The sequence below is a fragment of the Netta rufina genome (assembly GCF_964035555.1).
Source record: "Netta rufina genome assembly, chromosome: 6".
Taxonomy (NCBI): domain Eukaryota; kingdom Metazoa; phylum Chordata; class Aves; order Anseriformes; family Anatidae; genus Netta; species Netta rufina.
Window position 1 is genome coordinate 27,083,838 of NC_140129.1, and position 19,493 is coordinate 27,103,330.

Genomic DNA, 19,493 nt, shown 5'->3' on the forward strand with positions numbered 1-19,493 from the left:
GTTTGGACAAACACAGAGCTTCAAAAAAAGTGGTAGTAGACAAGGAACTCTACCAGGACAGAACACAACGTTAGAATCTGAAATGACAGCGGGGGAAAAAAACCTTTTTGATCTGCCCCAAAGGAACACTGATAACTCGCATGAAGTTCATGCTTCCCATTTTGAACATACCAAAGTGACAGTAAATAGCGCACATAACGCTGATATTCTTTAATCGTTGACATGGCTGAGAAATAAGTAGATTCTCAGAAAGAATTCAGCCTATGTACTGCATAGGACTGTAGCTTTGATGAATGGTTCAAGTTAGGCAATTTTTGTAATTAAAAAGAACAGAAGAAATAGAAACGCAGACAGATTAAGTGGCCTGACAGACACCATAGATAAGATCAGTGGACAAAAAGCAGGGTTACTGCTCGAGCCCTGGCTCTGTGTTTAATACATTCATCTCGACTGCATCATTTACAACATCCCTTCTGTTTCATTGTCAATATTTGCAAAAACTTCAGCCTTAGCTCCTTAAAAAGGCTCTGAAACATGCTTAGTTTACACGGTTTAAAAAAGGCCACAATAGGGATCAAAGGGAACGTTATTTAAGCAGAACTTCAGCAATCCCAAGCCCAGTCAATCACAGGAACGACCACAATTCCGCAATACTCTCAGTAACAAATTCACTGTAAGGCTTTAGCTCCACAAGCCCTGAACACCAGCATAAATCTTACGCTGCCTCTGAGTGCTTCTGCCCCACGCTCAGGGAGGCACATGGGGAGCCAGATTGGAGAATCACTCCAGCTGGAAACCAACAGAACAAACTTACACTGATTATTTTCAGCCCAGATTTTCCTTGACTTTACTTACTGCCTGGCTGCCAAAAAACGTTTCTCTTGCCAAGGGGGATGAGAAAACAAGGACAAACGCAGTAAGAAAAGCAACATCTTTTTTCCCCCATAGGAGCAACAAGTTAATGCCAGTGTAAAGTATTGACACAGCCGTGTACTAGGTAAGGTAAGGTGCTCGCTCCTGCCCTCTCCCTTGTGCCAAGGCAGCTCTTTTGCTGGCTGGAAATTAACCTGTTTGCTGAATGATTCAGTCTTAGGAAACACTTTCTGCTATTTACTTTTTTTTTTTTTTTTTTTTTTTTTGCTTAGATGGTTTCAGAGAGCTTAGGTAGACAATAGCACCATACAGCACTGCGTCGGCAGACCTGAGGGAGCCTCTCTGAGAACACAAGAGTTCATTTAAACCAGACCTGCATAGATGCCAGCGTAACAGGACCAGTCCCAGAAAACATCTTAGCTCAAAGGGTCCGATTATTCTCAAGGACAGATTTTGTAAAAGAAAAAAAAATAAATCTCTATGTGCAGACAGGTATATTTTTAATTCAGCTTTACATTTTAGAAATTAATGTTTTTCCCAGATTTTGTACCTTTCGTTTCATCTTCCTTCCACTCCCTGACACTTTTTTGTGTGTCCCAAATATGATTAATGTCAGACACGCGAACAAACATGCCAGAGTTTGAAATGAAACATTTAATTTACTTTTAATTTATTGTATTTTAATCACCAAAGGAACTAGTCCATGTCAGCCCCCGACAACATGCTGTAATTATTGCACTCAACCATGTATATTTAGCTTATTTGTTTGCTGTTACTCATAACTTAGATGTTCACAGACAAGGCTTTCTGCTGGCTTATAAAGAAAAAAGTAAAGTGCAAAAAACTGACTGTTTCCTGCAGAAATAAAATAGTTACTGCTATGCCCTGATCCAAGTTTTATAGTCCAGATGGGAGGTCACGACACCTCTTCAGGTTCAATTTATGCTCCTCAAAGCCTCAGAAATGTTGTTACAGGCGCCAGGAATTTGCCTACAGAGCCAACTCCAGCTCCAGTGATTGCTCCTCTGGTTATGTGGAGACACCAATTTACACTCCAGTACCTTTTTGAGTGTAACTCTTGCTACGAAGTGTTTGCGGGCATTCCTGGCCTCAAATCAAACATCCTAGGCACTAAGCAGCACTGGACGCGTTCATTACATTGTTTCGGAGACGTACAAATTAGTTTTACTGCCCTCCATAAATGCCTGTTTGGAGGAGAGAGATGCCAAACCGTTCCCTAAAGCCCAGGTCCGTTGGGTTTCTGGATGTTGCAGGCACTGCACCCCGCTCATGGTGCGAACAACGCTGCCCAGCACACCGCCGAGCCGGGCTTCCCTTGGGAAGACACTGAAGAACGGTGTGTAAAGTATCAAAGAGGAAAGAAAAAAATCATTTAAGGAGCTGCAATTAAAGCCAAAACCCCACAGAAGGGGCCAGGGGACCTCGCAGCGCCACAGCCTCCTGACCGAGCTCCCAACAAGCGCCAGGCGCCTCCGACGCGTGCAGGCAGAAAGGCAACGCAGGAGGCTCCCATCGCTACTGTTTGTCCTGCTGCCTGCACACAGGTGTGTAATTAAGCGCAGGCATATAATTAACCACCGACACGTGCATATTAAGGCAGTTTTGGAAACGCAAAGCAGCGGCTCACACCTCGCTCCCAACAAAGCCCCCGTCCCCAAGCACCACGTCCTTATCCCCCCACCTCCCCGGGCAGCCCGTCCGAGCAGCTCTGTTCCCAGCGCTGCTCTCCCAGCACCCTTTTAAGCCTTTTTTTTGCCTTTTTATGATTATTTTTGGCGGCAGCCCGGCTCGCAGGTGCCTCCTTTCCCCCCCCCAGTGTCGGGACCCACCGGCAGCTCCACGCTGACGTCGGTGCCGTCGAGCAGCGCCACCCTGCAGGTGAGCACGGCCCTGGCCTCGCCGGCGGCGGGGATGTGTGTGGCTGCGCGCTGCGCCTCCCGCAGCCGCTCCCGCTCGGCGTGCCGGCGGGCCGAGCGCCGGCCCAGGGTCCGCCGGAAGAAGCTCAGCATCGCTGCGGGAGCCTTCACTCCATGGGAAGAAAAAACAAAAAAAAAAATGGGGGAAAATGGGAGCGAGACGCGCCGCCCGGCCGGCGGAGCAGCGCCCCGCGTCCCCCCTGAGCCGGCCCCCGGGGGAGTCGGGGCGGGCCTGAGAAAATGGCGGAGCGCCGCGGGAGGGGCTGGAAGGAGCGAGGAGCCCGCCCCGCTCCGCCGCACGGCCGCGCTCACGGCTCGGCTCGGCCCGGCTCGGGGGTCCCGGAGCTGCCGGAGGAGGCAGGAAGGGAAACAGGGGAGCTGCTGCCGGGAGGGGAAGGGAGGAAAAAGGGGAGGCGCACGCCCCTTTAAGGAGGCGGAGACGGGAGGGTCCCCCCCGCCCCCAAGCCAGGTGGTTGCGCCCGGCGGCGGGCGGCGGGGCGCGGCGCGGCCCATGTGGGGCCGGGCGGGGGGCGGCCAAAGGGGGCCGGGGGAAGGGGAGGCGGGGGCGGCCTCCAGACCTCGGTGCCCCCAGCCCACCAGGAAGGGTGTGGGGGAGCTCCCTGAGGAAACCTGCCTCACCCTGGTCTAATTAGTGAGGAAAACGTGCGGTTAGCACGGAGGGTGTCAGATAGGTGTCCTCGCTCTGAAATCTTTCATCTGACCACCCCACCCCAATGAAGGACAGGGCGGTGTCTCTCTTCTCCTCAACTCATCCCTCATGAGATGTTTGCCTTGCCCCCTAAATCCTCTCATCTTCTTTTTCTACTTCTGCTTTGAACATTCCCGCACTTTTTTGGCAGCAAATGTTCATCACAATCTTCCATCTGGCATTTTTGTTCACACCACTAGCCCCCACTTTTGGCACCAGGCTCTAATCCCTACTGAGCCCTGCCTGAAATCCTCACTTAGAAGTTACATACATGGCCCTGGCAAAAGATGACGAGAGTTACTCTTCCATTAGAGCAAAAATTATGGTATATATTCTCAGGTAAAAACCATGGACTGACACTGTCATGCATTTTCTATGATCAAGCAATTTCACTTCTGTTAATTTCACATCCTCCACTAGTGCTCAGTGCAAACATACAAATCCTCTCTAAAGGAAAGCAAGACTGCATTTATGGAATACAATGTCAAAAAAATAAAATAAGATGAACGTTATCTGGTATCAGAACTGTATAAAAGCAGCAGAGTAAAACCATGTGTACAGCAGCAAGAAAATCGAAAAAAATAATTAAATTTTAAATTACTAAAGCACATCTTTATTTTGCAATTAAACAATTAAGATCCACAAGTAAACTATATATATATTTTCAAGTCTGTACCTAGACAACTATTTGTCAACTGAAATTAAATATATCCACAAAATATGCATAACAGCATTTTTTCACATAATAGAATGAAATTTTACTTAAGACTAAAACAAGACTTGTTAAATGTTAATTAGCATATTTATTCTGGGAACTGCTGGTTTTCGGTAGAATGTTAGTGTATCGTTTTAATGGCAAGAAATTTCATTTTATCAAAATGAGGACAAATACATAAGGCCCTTTAAAGCATACAGTAGCTGCAGTGACAAAAGCTGAATTCATTTTCACATTGTCCAGTGTTGACCAATTTCAAGTTTCCATCGTTTTCAATCAGCTACCCTGGCGATTTAAGCCAAGATGTTGTGTTTTAAAGTGTCCCCCCACCCCGCCATGTGCTTTTAAACAAATTTATAGGCAAAAGTCTGCTTATGGGAAGAAGCTTCCCACCCTCTCAACATTAATAAAGATACACAAGAGTTAGTCTAAACAACAAAAGCTATTCAACTCTGAGATGATTTACTTCACACTTGTCAATCATTGAGCAGTACGAAATGGAGATGAAATTTGACAACTGAAAGCCACAGCTGGAAATGCAAATTAATTACCAGAAGTAACTAGCAAAAAATATTGCCACCTCCTGATTGTTAATAATGATCTAGATAATATTCTTCCCTTTGTATTTACAGATAGTATAGCACCTGTTACAGAAAATAAAACCCCAAACCTTACACAAACAGCCCTGCCAAATTGACTGGTTAAAATGGGATCACTGGTAAACGAACCAAACCAAATGGAATAAAATCTGAGTAAATAGGGTAAAACAAAAACCTTAGTTTTCTTACCTTAATTTTCCTGTAATATTATTATGGGTTGTTACTGTGGTGCCCCAATGTACTGAGATAATTGCACTGGGTAGTTTATAGCCTAGTCTTTGTGGATACATCCTAGTTAAAGAAAACAACAGCTTAATGTAAACTGTTTACCCCTTTCACTCATGTCTTAGGCCCCTGGCCTAGGAGTAAAAGCATGACAACTTCTTTAAGCTCTGTTGTGCATTATCTTTAGTTATCAAAATTCAAATAAGTTAAGTAAAAAAAAAAATACTGATTTCCAAGTAATTGATCTAATGTTAAAAATAATGCTTAGCAGAACCACTTACAGTAAACTTAGCTAATCTGCAGCTAGCTGAGAGAGATCACAGAGATAAATTTATGAGTACCCTGTAGTTTCCATTCGCTTTTTTTTTTTTTTTAAATACAAGCTCTATATTGTTATGACAGGAAAATTGAGGTGACATATTATTAATATCTGTTTTACGAAAGTCCCTCAAATACATGAGCAATAAACCAGAAATGGTTGGAACAACAGAAATCATTCGTACCAGGGTGTAATCCAAATCATCTCTGTACAGAAACCCATTAAGCATCTCTCTCCAAACCCAATTTATTTTGTCCAATAGTTCAGTCAGTAGTAAGCATGAGATAAAGTGCTACCATTCAAACATCAAAACACTTTGTAAAAAATCACCCTTTAAAACACGTAAGCTTGCTAAATATGAAATAACACAACCAGCAAACTGTCAGCCAGTCTGCGAAACCAAAGTTCATCCTACAGCATACTAGAACGACCCAAAAACTACATACTTTTTACCAAAAATGCCATTTTTTTTTTTTAAGTAATTTCTCCCAAAGTTTTGCCAAATGAGCTCTCAATGAGCAAAACATGCCAAAGTAAGCAGCTGGAGCTTGCAGCATGTGCACTAGTTAAACTTGCAGCTGGAGAAGCCCAATGAACTGTGAAGATGCACAACTGTGCTAGCAACTAGGACAGAGGTAAAGTCCAGTGATGACAAACCAGCCTCCTTTGCAGATTGCTAAACTAAAAAAAAAAAATCTATTTTTTTTTTGTCTTATAACTGCTGTGAGTTAAATGAGATTGGACAAAATGGTTGTATTAAATCAAATCAATCCTTTTCCCCTTGTTACAGCTTCCCAATCACCACTAACCAATCTCTGCAATTTCATGCAAGATCCACATTTAATCAATGACTATATAAATATTTACCAGATTTTTGTATTTGATCCCAGCACTAGAAGTGGCAATGGAAAAGAGTTTTTCCAGTCTCAAGACAAAAGATGGGTATTTAAGAAAATACTCCCAACCACCTGGGGACATATGTGCTATAAAAAGACTTACATAAGTGACATTAGAGGGCACCATTCCAGTACTTTGTGCTAATCCAAATATGCAGAATTTGAATATGGACCATATTCCAATTCCTCCCTTTCCCCTCAGGGCTGAGGGTCTTTCAGATTGCCTGAGTAGTGGCTCTACAGTCACAACTACACAACTAAGCGTGTGTATTGGACAACCTGGTTTCGCTTGGAGATTTGCGGATGGTGGATCTGTAGTTTTTCATGCTCATGCTAATTCCCTGAGCCATCAATCACCCACACACCTACACAAGCATAAAAATATCACGTAATTCAGCTCCACGACACACCTGGAGCTCCAGCCTCCCTATGCATAACCTCCTCTTCTTCCCATCTCTCTGGGCAGTGCAACTGCAGCAGCAATGCTGCACGCTGGCCCTTCCACAGGTACCACAAAGCTTTTTGGAAGCTCTCTATGGAAAGTTGCCGGGTTCCATATCAAACACCTCATGTTCCTTAGTCTCCCAACTGCCTTCTCACCTTCTCTCTCATAGATGGTGTGCCAGAGTGTAATCAGCTATACTAGATGAAGCGCTGTTGTTTTATCTGTAAGCTTCCAAATTGAACAGAAAAAATGCAGAAATAAACTTCAGTTAGTATTAAAGTAGTATGATACAATCAAGGTCTTTTTCATAACTAGGAGAGAATATATAAAAATTAAATGCATAAAAGCAATGGGTTACTGCTTAAGACAAGCACATTATTTAAAATACCAAATGCTTCTAAGTTTAGGACAAATTAAGTCTGCAGCTCTCAGTTGTCTGTTACACCTAATGCAGTACTTCTCAGAATGGATTGGCTGACAATCTGCAGGTGATTTATAAAACGATACCTGCATCTTATTTCATATTTAGCAAAAATAAAAAATGCCCCCAAAACCACACAAAGCCTTCTCTAGAGCCCCATGTTTTTATACTAAAAAAAACCTTCAAATCCACTTTAAACGAGATGGTAGTGGACGTTTTCAATTTAAACCCAAAAGGAAAACAAAAACCTTGACATTATACATTGGCAGAAAACTGTCATAATATTGCTCTTATTTACAATGAAAACTTCATTTCTTTTTAAAACTGGATTTGTATCATGGAAGTGTTACAAACATACTCTTTCTCCCACCCACCCAGCATTTTTCCTAATCAAATGGTATGAAAATAATTATTCATAAAATCCAACAGTCATAACACCAATCACGTATAGGTCATTTGTCTGAAAGATACATTCATGTTTTGTACAGCATGAAACATACAAAAACTTCTTTAAAAAGTTTGAAGGATGATACAGATCTTCATAACCCAAAGTAAAATCTTTAGCAGTTTAGATTTTTTTTGGCCATATAAAAATATTTGAAAGGCCATTTATACCACAACCAGTAGAAACATTTGAATGAATGATGTATGGTGCAGGAAGGCTTCAGTGCAACTTCTCTTTCCAAATAGGTTTTTGGTTACCACTCTGCTTTCCAGAAGCCCAAACGCCCCTGATCAGCTGATGAGCAGTTATCAAAGAAGAGTTGCTTTGCTCCAACTTCTTTCCCAGTGCAACCAGTTAATGCACACCAACCCATCAGCTTAAGTCAATGCAGAGGAAGATTCTGAAGAGACCTGTTATACTTGCCTGTATTTGTAATCAAAACAATAATGACAGACGACCAATAAATATCCCACACAATTGTGGTATAAATGGGTCTTTTGAACTCGAACTGCTTTGGCAACTTCACATTTTAAATATGTGACATCTCAACACTATGCAATGTTGCTATAAACTTAATTTCTTGTTCCCCTCAGAGAAAAAAGGGCAAATGCTATTTTCATTTACAATTTGACTACGAAGAAAATTTACTTCAGTATATGAATGAATTATTTTAATTTGTAGACATTAAGTGCTGAGTTCAAAATAACCTTCCAGCTAGCTGGCATCTCAGCTAATATCATTGTATGCAAGTTAAAGCTTAAACTTTACTAAAGAAGACTTTTGTTGTTGTTGTTGCAAATGGCTTAAAATAAAACTGAGATTAAAGCTACTTTATCACTCTTTTTCAATTTGTCAGATCCAGAGATTCTTGTAAGATTCATTTTTCACTGAGGAATAATATTGATTTAGGCATCAAATCTAGAAATATAAGTAACAAGGCCACAGGCCATCTAATATTATATTGTTTTCTAAAAATATTTAAAACTATATTTTCCATTTGGCATTGTGGTTCATGTTTATTACTAAGTCGTAAGCCAGGATTTCACTTTGCCTGAATCCCTTTTCACTTAATATTTCATAGCTGATCTCTTTCAATGTCCATAGAACACAGTATATTATATAATATAATTCTTCAATAGTTAAAAACTTATTTAGTGTAGAACTTTCCATTTTAATTCTATGCTCTATATAGCTTATAACAAAATTTACTGGATAAACATTTTCAGGAAACCAATACAATAAATTATTATTTTTTTTTAAATAGAGGGCACAAAGTTATGTTGTTGCAGGGCAGTCAAAGAAGTGACTGATTATTTTTTTTTTCTTACAGTATATTACAACGGACACCTTGCTTCTGACTTGGTTTCTCCTATACTGGAAAAACATATATATATATATAAAATGTCCCAATTTTTAATATCCTTAGAGTGAGCTCAGATACTGTATCAGACAGATATTCATTACAAATCTTCTACCTACTTAAATAAGAAGCAACCCATATCAACTGGAACAACTTTGCACAAGCATAACAGAGGGCGACTGGGGTCATTATGGAATTAAAGTTTTGGGACAGCATTATAGTGTTCTCTTTCCTCACCCCCCACCCCCCAAACAATTAGAAAAATAAAAGGCAGACCTGTACGAACATGGCTTGAAATCAACTATGAGGACTTAAAGTATAACTGGTTAGCAGATAATGGAATTAAATCACATCTGATCGTAAGTTCAACTTAATTATCAGTGCTATTAAAGAGTTATGTTCTAATTGAGCAAGACAGCTATTCTCAATAAAAGGATAAAACAAAGTATCAGCTTCTAATGACCTACTAGCATTTCATAGTAAGCTGCTAGTAAGTTACTAGTTGAAAGGAATGTGTCAGATTTTTCACATAATTACAACACAGCAGCAAACGATGCTCATTCATTAAGTTGGCAGAGGTGCTTTTGCTACTGAGTGTAGCACACAGGTACGTGTATAAGGAAAGAGGGAACGGTATTTCCATGACCCCTTGCAGTAACATATTCCAAGCACCAAGGGCTGTTTTTAAAATCTGAACCCATTAAGATAAATATGACAGGACAAGACCACCCCCCACAGAATCATGAGTGCCTTTCACTGGATGTACGCTGTAAGTCTCAAGGCACTTAAGGGGTTAAGACAATGCATGCACTAGTTCCCATCACGTAATCTTAAGTCACATGAATCAGAATACACCAGTGTATGACACACAAGCTGTGTCAAAGAAATGCTGTTTATTTTTTTTTAATTTTTATTATTATTGTTTTTTTCTGTTTTTTTTTTTTCCTTTTTTTTTTTTTTTTTTTTTTTTTTTTACAAGATGCTGGTAAGTGGGCATTATGCAGCTACTGCTGGGTTAACACAGATGCCAGCTTTCCTCTAACAACCAGCTGGTCTCTAATTAGGGTGTAGGACAGTGTGCTGCATCAGTAGGCAGTGTGTATCTATCTAGTATCGGCAATATTGCTAATGTTGTAAAAAAAACAAAACAGTGAGAGTCTGTACATAGTAAATAAACCTAGCACTGGAGAAAGACCATGGCTTAGTGTATTTTTTCATTTGTTTTCCATTTTTAAGAGACATGGGTGTAAAACAAAGTGAAATAATTCCAAGCCTTGTTTGTAGCAATTCAACCAGAAGCGCAGTATATGGCACTACAATGAAATATCGTAGATTACCCTGAACACAATTAGTTCTTTCAGTTTGTGGTTTGTTCGGAGCAAAGCACGAAAATAAAGTCTTCAAACAGATGAAGGTTAGAAGAGTTTCAGAGACTGATTTTGTTTCAACATAAAGTGCAACAGTGCTGAAGTTTTCAAAGTCCTTTGTCAATTCTTTGCCGTACTTCACTATCATTTCCTGCAAGCAGTATTATGGCACAAAGAATGCTGCCAGTTCATTATATAGAGGACAGGATTCCTCAATTGATATCCTAGGGTTTTTGCTCTTTATTTATGTGGTGATGCTTGTAAAGGTTTAATAAATCCTTCTTCGTACACCTTCAAAATAGCTTCACATACAAATCTGTATTGACTCTGAAAAGGAAAGCAGATTCAATTAATTGAAAAGAAACAGACTTGAGACATGTCCTTTGGAAGTAGGAAAGGCCTCTAGTATTTCCAACCCTATTTCCTTGATGGTCTGAGAACTGTGCTTCAAAGTTAGTTTAGAAAACACAAAACAATAGAGACAGTGTATTAGAACTTGAGAAACTTCTTTCTCGACAGAAGAGTGGAATGAATAGCACTTTGAAATATGTAACTGAAGTCACACCCACAACACCAGTCCTGTTCTTATAACACCACTTCTTCAGTAATTTTCTGCCCTTCATTTCATTACTGAAGTTTCACTGACCTAGCCTTTCCGTGCACTTAGCATTTAGAAGCCATAGCAGCATCTGTAGCTAGCACTATCAACTACTAAAGCATTTCTTCATACTTACATTAATTCTGCCATGTTACTGGCATCTCTCAGAATTTGATTAAAAAAGTGTTTCATGTTGAAAAAAACAAAACCCAATTTCTTAATATTATGTAATGTCTATCTCCACACACATTCAAGTTGAGCACCAGCATACGCAGAGGCCACTGATACCTTGTTTTAAACATATAAATAATACAAATAATAGTTTAAAAAAACAACAGCAACCAAATTCAAATAGGATAAAAATAAAAGAAAATAAAAATCACTGTTTTGTAAAGCACCACAACTAGTGGTCAACAAGTAATTGTTGACATCTAGTCTTAAATGGGCACAGTAACAGATTTAGTAATAGAATTACTATATTTTATTGTTGCATATGTATTAATATATTTGAATTCATACTTATTTGTGAAGCATATGCATTCTGCCTCCAGTGCTCCCTAAAGGAGCCTTTCCAAATTCTCTTCCTATAGTAAGTATACAGGGGATTCATGCATGGGGCCATCTTGCGGACATTAAGTGAATCTTTCAGGATATACAAAATCGGGAAGAGACATCAAAAGGAGAAATTATGATAGATATTGTTTATTATACCCCCCCCCCCCCCATTCTGATGTAGTGAAACACATTTGTGTTCCACTGCAGGTAGAACATGCTCATTTTTTTTGAGTAGAAAAACAAAACAAAAAGATATTTAGCACCTTCGGGGGTGGAGGGAGGGGGGGAATTGTAGTTAGAACCCTGTACCTCCCCCCTTTACTAATAAAAGTCTTTTCCTCTCTATGTATGCTATAGAGATGTACAAACTCATAATTTTTTTATTATTATTTCCCCCTTACTCAAATCATTACGGGATGGTGTGAAGTTTTGTTTTCATTATTACTAGTGTAATAAAATCACCAAATTGCACCAATGAAGGTTTTTTCTTGCATGTCTTAGGTCTTTCTGCGTTAGACTTTTATATTATTTCCACTTCTAACTTTCGGAATTATGCTCCTGCTTTCTCTATGGAACAATTTGAAAACTACTGAAAATTGGCCCTTTTTGACATTAACTGACAGATAACCCTGAAAAAGCCACTGCTTTTTCCCAAGTTGTTTTTGTAGAAATTTTAAGACTTGCTCTTTTCCAATAACTACAGCAATTTATTTCCAGATAAGCCACAGCTGCAGCTACACCGGGTAAAGACGCCTTCTTTGAGAAATGATAAACAACAAGTATATTAAAATATGTTTAATGATACAACTAAATAATATGAAATTATTCTTCTACAACACAGAAAAACAAGTATGATACTCACAGGTGTTTGGATCATCATGGCCCTTTGATCTCTCATAGTTCTTACAATATCTAATGGATAAACAGGCTGATTGCACTCAATGAGACACATTGCTGTCTCCATAGTGATGAGAACTCCTGTCCGTCCAATCCCAGCACTGTAAAAACAACAAAAAATAAACTATTGGAAAGACGGTTCACATTTAAAGGCCACGTTTTCCTAATTGTTGTATAAACCACCCCACTGAACTTAAGACCTTCTTTCTCAAGGATTCTCATGACTGAGCTTTACAATAACAGGGGTTAGACAGACCGGGTGTCACTGGAAGCTTCCATCCTGCCTGAAAAGAGCAAAAGGCAGTGCAGAACTGTCAATCCTCTTCAGAGAATTAACAGTTCTTAACCTAGCCTTTAACTAACAGAATCCACAAATATATTTATTCATTCAAAATATTGTTTTGCAGTTTTAAAATAGAAACCTAATGTTCCTGCATACTTGAATATAAAACCAAATCTGTTTTTTCAGACATCACCATTATCTCAAGTCATACAATTATTATTTGTCAGTAAATGAAAGTTTGCTTCTAAATTAATTAGTTAATATAAACATTGTCTTTGAAACTTAATTGTTCCGATTTTGAAGCATAATTTCAGATTAAATCCAGCCAAACTACTACTTTAAGTTTTTGTCCAGAAGGTGGCATCAAAGCTACTGCATATTTCAGTGATGTCATGAAAATTTCACGACAAGATGTAAATGTACTGGTTATATAAAATTACTCCACAACATTTTACACCCCTAGAATTTATACATAGAGAATTTGTATGCAGAATGCACCATGAAATGCAAGCAGGAACGGTATTTGTCAAAGAATCTTTAACAATTCATTTTGCAATGTCAAAAGATCCAGATAAGGGCAAGAATAAGGATGGAAAGTATGATACAGTTTCCATATGATAAATATCAGGTGAGCTAAGACTCTTCAGCTTAGGAAAAGAAACCATTGCTTGATGGAGTGGAACACTGAAATTTAACAGAAGACAAGAAAATCATGAATGGCAGGAACAGGGTGGGTGGCCCACCATCTCTTACAGAACAAGAATTAGAAACTGTTCAGCTAAACTGTTAGAAGCCTTGTTAAAGTAAAAACAAAACAAAAATAAAAGCTTAGATGCAACTTTGCAGAACTTGCCAAAGGACAGGAATGCAGGAATTCAAGAGCTCAGAAACAAGAACACAAATGTCTTTGGAAAAGAAAGGTACTGGAGCTGCTATGCAGACAAACGTAACAGGTTCAGTAACTTCTTTAACTTGAAACGTGCTGAAATCTGGGCAAGTTACATGGCACAAGCACCATAAAACCTTGTTAGGTTCTTAATTTTCCTGAAGCATCTATTTATGATCAGTGATCCAAACAGAACGGAGTACATTCAGCCTTAGTTTGAACAACGTTTCTTTCTTGAAGTACATTCTGTGCTACACTTTTTTTCCCTTTAAAGTCTACTGAGAAAGGTGCCATAGAAACATATTTTTGTTTAAAATATAATGCTTACAGTTAAGATTCACTCACTTCCAAAGTTTCTCATCTCAGTACTCTTCTACAATGGCAAATCTCAAAAAAAAAAAAAAAAAACCACTAATTTAGAAGGAAGTCACCAATTTGTACAGGGAATAAGGATTGTTACACCAGAGCATCCTTTCATCAGCACTGTGTTCAGGCTATATGGATTATAAATTGTTTAACCACTCTCAGTTCAGTCAGAAAACTTGTTAGTAGAACCGAGAACTCAATGTAATCAGAGAAGCAATAGCGATGAACACAACTTGAAAACGAGTGTTTTAAAGTATCTCAATGTAAAAAAACCTTCCCTATTCTTCAGATTTTTGTTGCTTTACAATCTTTTTTTTTTTTCTTCACTCCATTTTAAACTACTCTTGTATGATAGAGGAGTCTTCTCTATTAGGTACTTGGATTCCCCATACTAAAACTGATGCCTCAGGTCTAAAACCAAACTTGACCATTTTGGTGCTGTAATGTCTAGTCCCCTTATACTGAGCAGCACAAGCTAGTAAAAATAGAATGCAAACACCATGCGGAAGGAAAAAACCCTGGGCTCCTTCAGCTTGACCTTACTAGTGAAATTCAGTTATATTTCCCAAGAGCCATCAAGTTAGGTCAATTAAGTAAATTATGCCAAACTGTGGTATTCTCTCCTTTTTTTCCTGAGAGACATGAAATTGTTTTAAATGTTGGTACTGAAATTATCAGAGTGGAGCCAAGTTTATACCTCGCTGAGAGGAATGAAATTGTTCCTAAACTCCAGTGTCTCTTTAGACTTGCACCCTTCGTACCGTGTTAATGAAACTATTTGTTCAGAACCATATCAACCAAAATACAGCAATAATGAAATTGAAGAAAAATATCATTTTGAGACACTGGAATTCTAGCAGTGCCGATCGGTTTTCCCTAATTCAGAAGATTTACCCTGACAAACACAAAGCAGAAAAGATAGCCAAACCAATTAAATACAATTTCTGATAGACAAAGTCATAAAAAAGTAGTCATCTTAAGCAAGCTTCATAGCTATCTTTCACCATCTCATTGAATTACATAAACCACTAGCACAAGAATTTAACTTAAACAAATCAATCCCCACCTAGATTCATGGATGTAGATACCCGAAATTCTGCTTATTGAAAGTGATTACAACTTTAAGAAAAAGGAACTGTTTAATTCAAAGGTTGAGTCCTCCTGTAATCTGTGGATACAGTTAAATGCTTATTTGAACAACAAAGCACAGAAATACTCTTTGATAATAAATAAGGTCAGTTTTGTGATTTAGCAAAATTGGAGGGGAAAAAAAGGGATACCTGCAATGAACAACAACAGGTTCTTCTCTGCCAGCCCGCTTCTTTCGCACAAGACACACAAAATCTAGGAAATCACTGGAGTCATCAGGAACCCCATGATCAGGCCATGCTATGTACTGAATTTGGGTCAGTTGGCGGCTTTCCTCTTTCTAATCAGAAACATAAGATTTATTGAAGGGTAACTCAAGTTCCATGGCGCGGAAAACAAACAAATAAATAAAAAGCAATGATACATTTACATCAACTTGTGCCTATAATAGATGTAGCTTCTGGAAACTTTCAGTTAATTTTTGCTCATTGTTGATTTTACAATTACATTTTTTTGTTAAAAACAAAAACAGCAGGTTAGATACAAACAGTCTATCTAAACACCAGATATTTGTGTTTAAAAAAAGGTAGCCAAATCTTTAACAAAAGAAATTTAGCAGACAGAGGTACCGTCTTGCTAGATCAAATGGCAGCACAGGAGTAGAGAGAGGACTGGACAGGACTTCCAGGCATGAAAGCCTTCCTTCGGATTTTGTGTGAACACCAGTATTGTGTTGGACTTATCTGCACCTCTAATTTTATCCAGCTTACTTCACGAGATGCAGAATGACTTGGTTTTCCACTCCCACCCCCTCGCTCAAATGTCACAAACGTATCACATGCCTCTGGTGAGCAGAGGGGGCAGGCCGTACAATCAGAGTAAAAGCAGCATTTCAAAGAACAGAAGAAGTTACAGTACGTTAAATAACCCTTTGGCATGGAATCGTTTACAGAGCTTCCACTACTGATAATAAATGAGCAATTGTCTCAACAGCACACAGGAAAGGAATTTTAACTGCAAATTGACTAAAAGGAAGTTCTATAAAACTGGCATCTCATCTGGAAATCCATGCAGTGAGACACAAGTACATGAACTGAACTCCAGATAACCATTTCCAAACATTTCTGAAACTGAAATGCTAACTGGCAAAGCTCCAGAAACTACACATTCCCTCAAACTCCATGCTATGCATGTTCAGTCTGGGAGGTCCTGGTTTACATCTCATTGCTGATCCCAATTCATGCTTCTCTCAGTAGGATTTATCTTCCATCTACTTGCACACAATCTCCAAGATGGAATTATTAAGAACCATTTGCCACCAAAAAGGAGTTTTTTCAGTAGCAATACTCAAATACTGCTTCTGTTTGATGTTTTGAAAGCATTAAGGGAATAACAAGTTTCTCAACTTTTTATTACTCTTTTCCTTTGTCCAGGTCTTGAAAGACAGCAAAAGTCTTTAAGACAAATAATACATCTTTTATATGATTCTAAACCAATTAATATTATTATAGAAACCAAATCCTTGTGATTTGGTTACTTTGCTTATAAATGGGTATCATACTAACAGCAGAACTTATAAAAAAGTAAAAACATTGCAGTAAGACTGGTTTTCTAAAGGTTTCTAGAAACAAGCAGTTCTATTCACATGGATATGTCATCAAGATTTAAAAAAGACTGATTAGGTAGTTTCAGCTAGTCTGTGAGGATCCCACAGATTAATACTTTATATGCATATGTATGTGTGTGTGCATATATATTTAAAAAATGATTTTACCTCCAGATTAGTCAATGTCATTTCTCGAAACACATAGGCAGGATTTCCTTCTTCTGAATGGCAGGTGATCTGGAAATTTCCATACGATGAGCTTCCTGATGGCTCCGGCCAGTATTGATGGCATTTAACCTGAAGTCAACACATTTTTGAAGACGTTTGTGTTTCAATTCAGAATATTATTTTCAATCTCTCTAGTTGCTTATTCCTTTGTTCAGTAAAGAATATTTTGATCACTTTGTAATTACTATTAGTTTACTTACCAAATAGACTGTGCTACTTAATTAACTGCATATCATATAATGTGCCACAGAGCACCAACTCAGTGTTAGCATAAATTGAGGATGGATGCCTTTATCTTTCACTACAATTTGTTTTAAAATTGTATTTATAAAATATTTCATCTTTACACTTGAGTGACAAAAATGCTGCTTTATAAATATTTCTGACCTCTAAAAACTTAATGTAATCTTCTTAAAGCACATGTATATGGGAAAAGAACATATGAAAAAGAGAAAGGAGATAAGCAACAAAAAGGCTGCTGAACCAATTCAGAAATTAGAGGAATGCAGATGGTGGGCTTCAAAGACTCTTGATAAATGAAAACTCTAAAAACTAAGATTTTTAGATATATTGCTTAACGGCCTAATCATAGAGGTCATTTCAGCTCAAGTGTACTTTTGTTTTTCCAACCCACCTGGCGATTCTTTAAGAGCAGCCAGATTTGCAGACTTCCTGCTCCACTGAGACATCCCGGCATGCAGTGGGATAGTGATGTCAGTAGCCTCATGATCAGCTTTAGAGCAGGGAGTCTGCCTATGGGTATAAGACAGATAAGTCCTTTTACTTAATTATTTAGCAGCTCTCTAAAGAGCTCCACAAATATCATTATTGAGCAGGGTGGGGGAACCTCAGAACTGCTATAGCAAGTCTGTTTGTAGCAGATTTGTAAAGAAAATTCAAATTAAAAGGGCACTTGTACTGAAATTCCCTCTAATCATATTTATTTGGGAGCAGGCAGCATCATGCTAATGTTGAGTCATTGAAAAAAGGTTTAAAACACCGCAACTCCCCTTCAATTATTTTAATTACATTTAGAGGCCTGACCTCCCAACAAATACATGGTTATTACTAGGTTACAATAGATAGAGACAGCTGAAATATAGTCTGAGTTGATCAGAACACCCACAATGTTCCATAAATCCGTCTTCAAAAGAAATCCTGAATTATGAGAAATTCCACTGAACTATTATTCTACTATGTCATTTCGCTCCACACACTTGATCATCCGGTGCTACTGTGAATGCTCCAGACCTGATAACACTGGAATTAAACCATTCATATGACTAGATTTTATTGTTTTGCTTGTTTCAAAAGGACAACAAATGAAGCTAATAAACTATTGCTTTTTTTTTTTTTTTTTGAAAAAAAAAGCTTTTTTTTTTGGAAAAAAAAAAAAAAAAGCCTTTGATAGCACCATGAGCAGTTATTTTCAGCAATTCGTAAGTCTCTACTTCTGCAGGTTTTTGTACCAAAAAGGCTGAAAAAGGACAATGATTTTTTCACAAATGTTCATAGCCTCAGAAGAACATTTTATGAAGAATTTTAGACTTCAAGTTTATCAATGATTCTCTTAAAGACAGCCATCCAGGCACGTTATCTCAACACTACAAAGCTACTTTAGGCTGCCTTAAAAATTCATCTCTACATATCAAAGAACTAATTACAAAAACTGATTCCATTTTTTGGAGTTTCTTCATTTGAAGATTAGAGAAAAGAAGTCTCATGAAAGTAAATTCTAGTTTGACAAGAGTCAAGCCAGTAAGCCAAAATATTTTAAGAAAAACGTGAGGACTTAAAAGTATTTCAGCACTGAACCAAGTTTTAATATTAGCTACACTAAGAACATCAAAAGGTTTAAAATTTAGTACTGTTGTAGTGATGAATCTTAAGAATGCACTGCCCTTATGAAAACAGTTGCACTACCTGTCATAACAGTATCTCCCTCGGATCTTTTAAATGGCAATCATCAACAGATTTTTTTAAGTAAGTGATATTTAAGAGAATCTTGTACTTACTCTACCCCGTTCAACTTGAGTTGTTAACATTACAACCATAGATGAGCCTTGTTCCCAAGTCATCTGCCAAAAATCAGGACAAGTGTTTGGCAATGGACCTTGACAAGCAATGTACTGGTTTATTATAGAGGAAGAAGGGATTTCCATCTAAGAAAAGATAAAAATCATTATTTTAATTCTTGCATTCACCATGAGAATGAATTTCTGTAAGTTACACATCAGACAATGTTTAGTGACTAACAGATTAAAAAGCATCATTACATGAATCCTATTTACTGTAACTTAGTCACTACTGCCACATTAGTAATCCAAGAAGAATAATGTGTTCCTTTGGTAAAGGGCTACTTTTTTTTTTTTTTTTTTAAAATAAAATTACCTGCCACAAACTATTAGCAATTAAGCAAACCTACGGTAAATTTCAAACCATCTGATTACAGGCTTACCCAGACATTCTAGCCTCGACTAGGTTCACATGAATTTATTTTTTTTTCCACTTGAGTTCTCTGTTGCAAAACTGCAAAAGTACTTAATGTCAGAAAGTATTTTTAAAAACAGTACTCACATTTATGTAATTTGCATTGATGTAATCTTCATTACTTTTTAAAATAACCCGTGTAGCATCATCTGAAAAAATTTTAGAAAGCTGTTACTTATTTACT

At 38.2% G+C, this 19,493-nt stretch overlaps 2 protein-coding genes across 7 annotated transcripts in view; both read right to left on the reverse strand.

Annotated features, from left to right (window-relative positions):
• EPB41L5 (erythrocyte membrane protein band 4.1 like 5) overlaps positions 1–3,147 on the reverse strand; it is a 48,704-nt gene extending 45,557 nt beyond the window's left edge. Inside the window, exon 1 of the mRNA XM_084289599.1 lies at positions 2,724–3,147. Coding sequence (XP_084145725.1) covers positions 2,724–2,903 — 180 coding nt within the window. The 5' untranslated portion in view covers positions 2,904–3,147. The remainder of the gene's footprint in view (positions 1–2,723) is intronic.
• A 4,662-nt stretch (positions 3,148–7,809) lies between these two features.
• PTPN4 (protein tyrosine phosphatase non-receptor type 4) overlaps positions 7,810–19,493 on the reverse strand; it is a 108,297-nt gene continuing 96,613 nt past the window's right edge. For all 6 annotated transcript variants that reach the window (XM_084289568.1, XM_084289563.1, XM_084289564.1 and 3 more), the window contains 6 exons: positions 19,397–19,458; positions 18,835–18,981; positions 16,760–16,888; positions 15,177–15,325; positions 12,327–12,462; positions 7,810–10,638 (listed from right to left, as the gene is read on the reverse strand). In XM_084289568.1, coding sequence (XP_084145694.1) covers positions 10,552–10,638; positions 12,327–12,462; positions 15,177–15,325; positions 16,760–16,888; positions 18,835–18,981; positions 19,397–19,458 — 710 coding nt within the window. In that variant the 3' untranslated portion in view covers positions 7,810–10,551. The remainder of the gene's footprint in view (positions 10,639–12,326; positions 12,463–15,176; positions 15,326–16,759; positions 16,889–18,834; positions 18,982–19,396; positions 19,459–19,493) is intronic.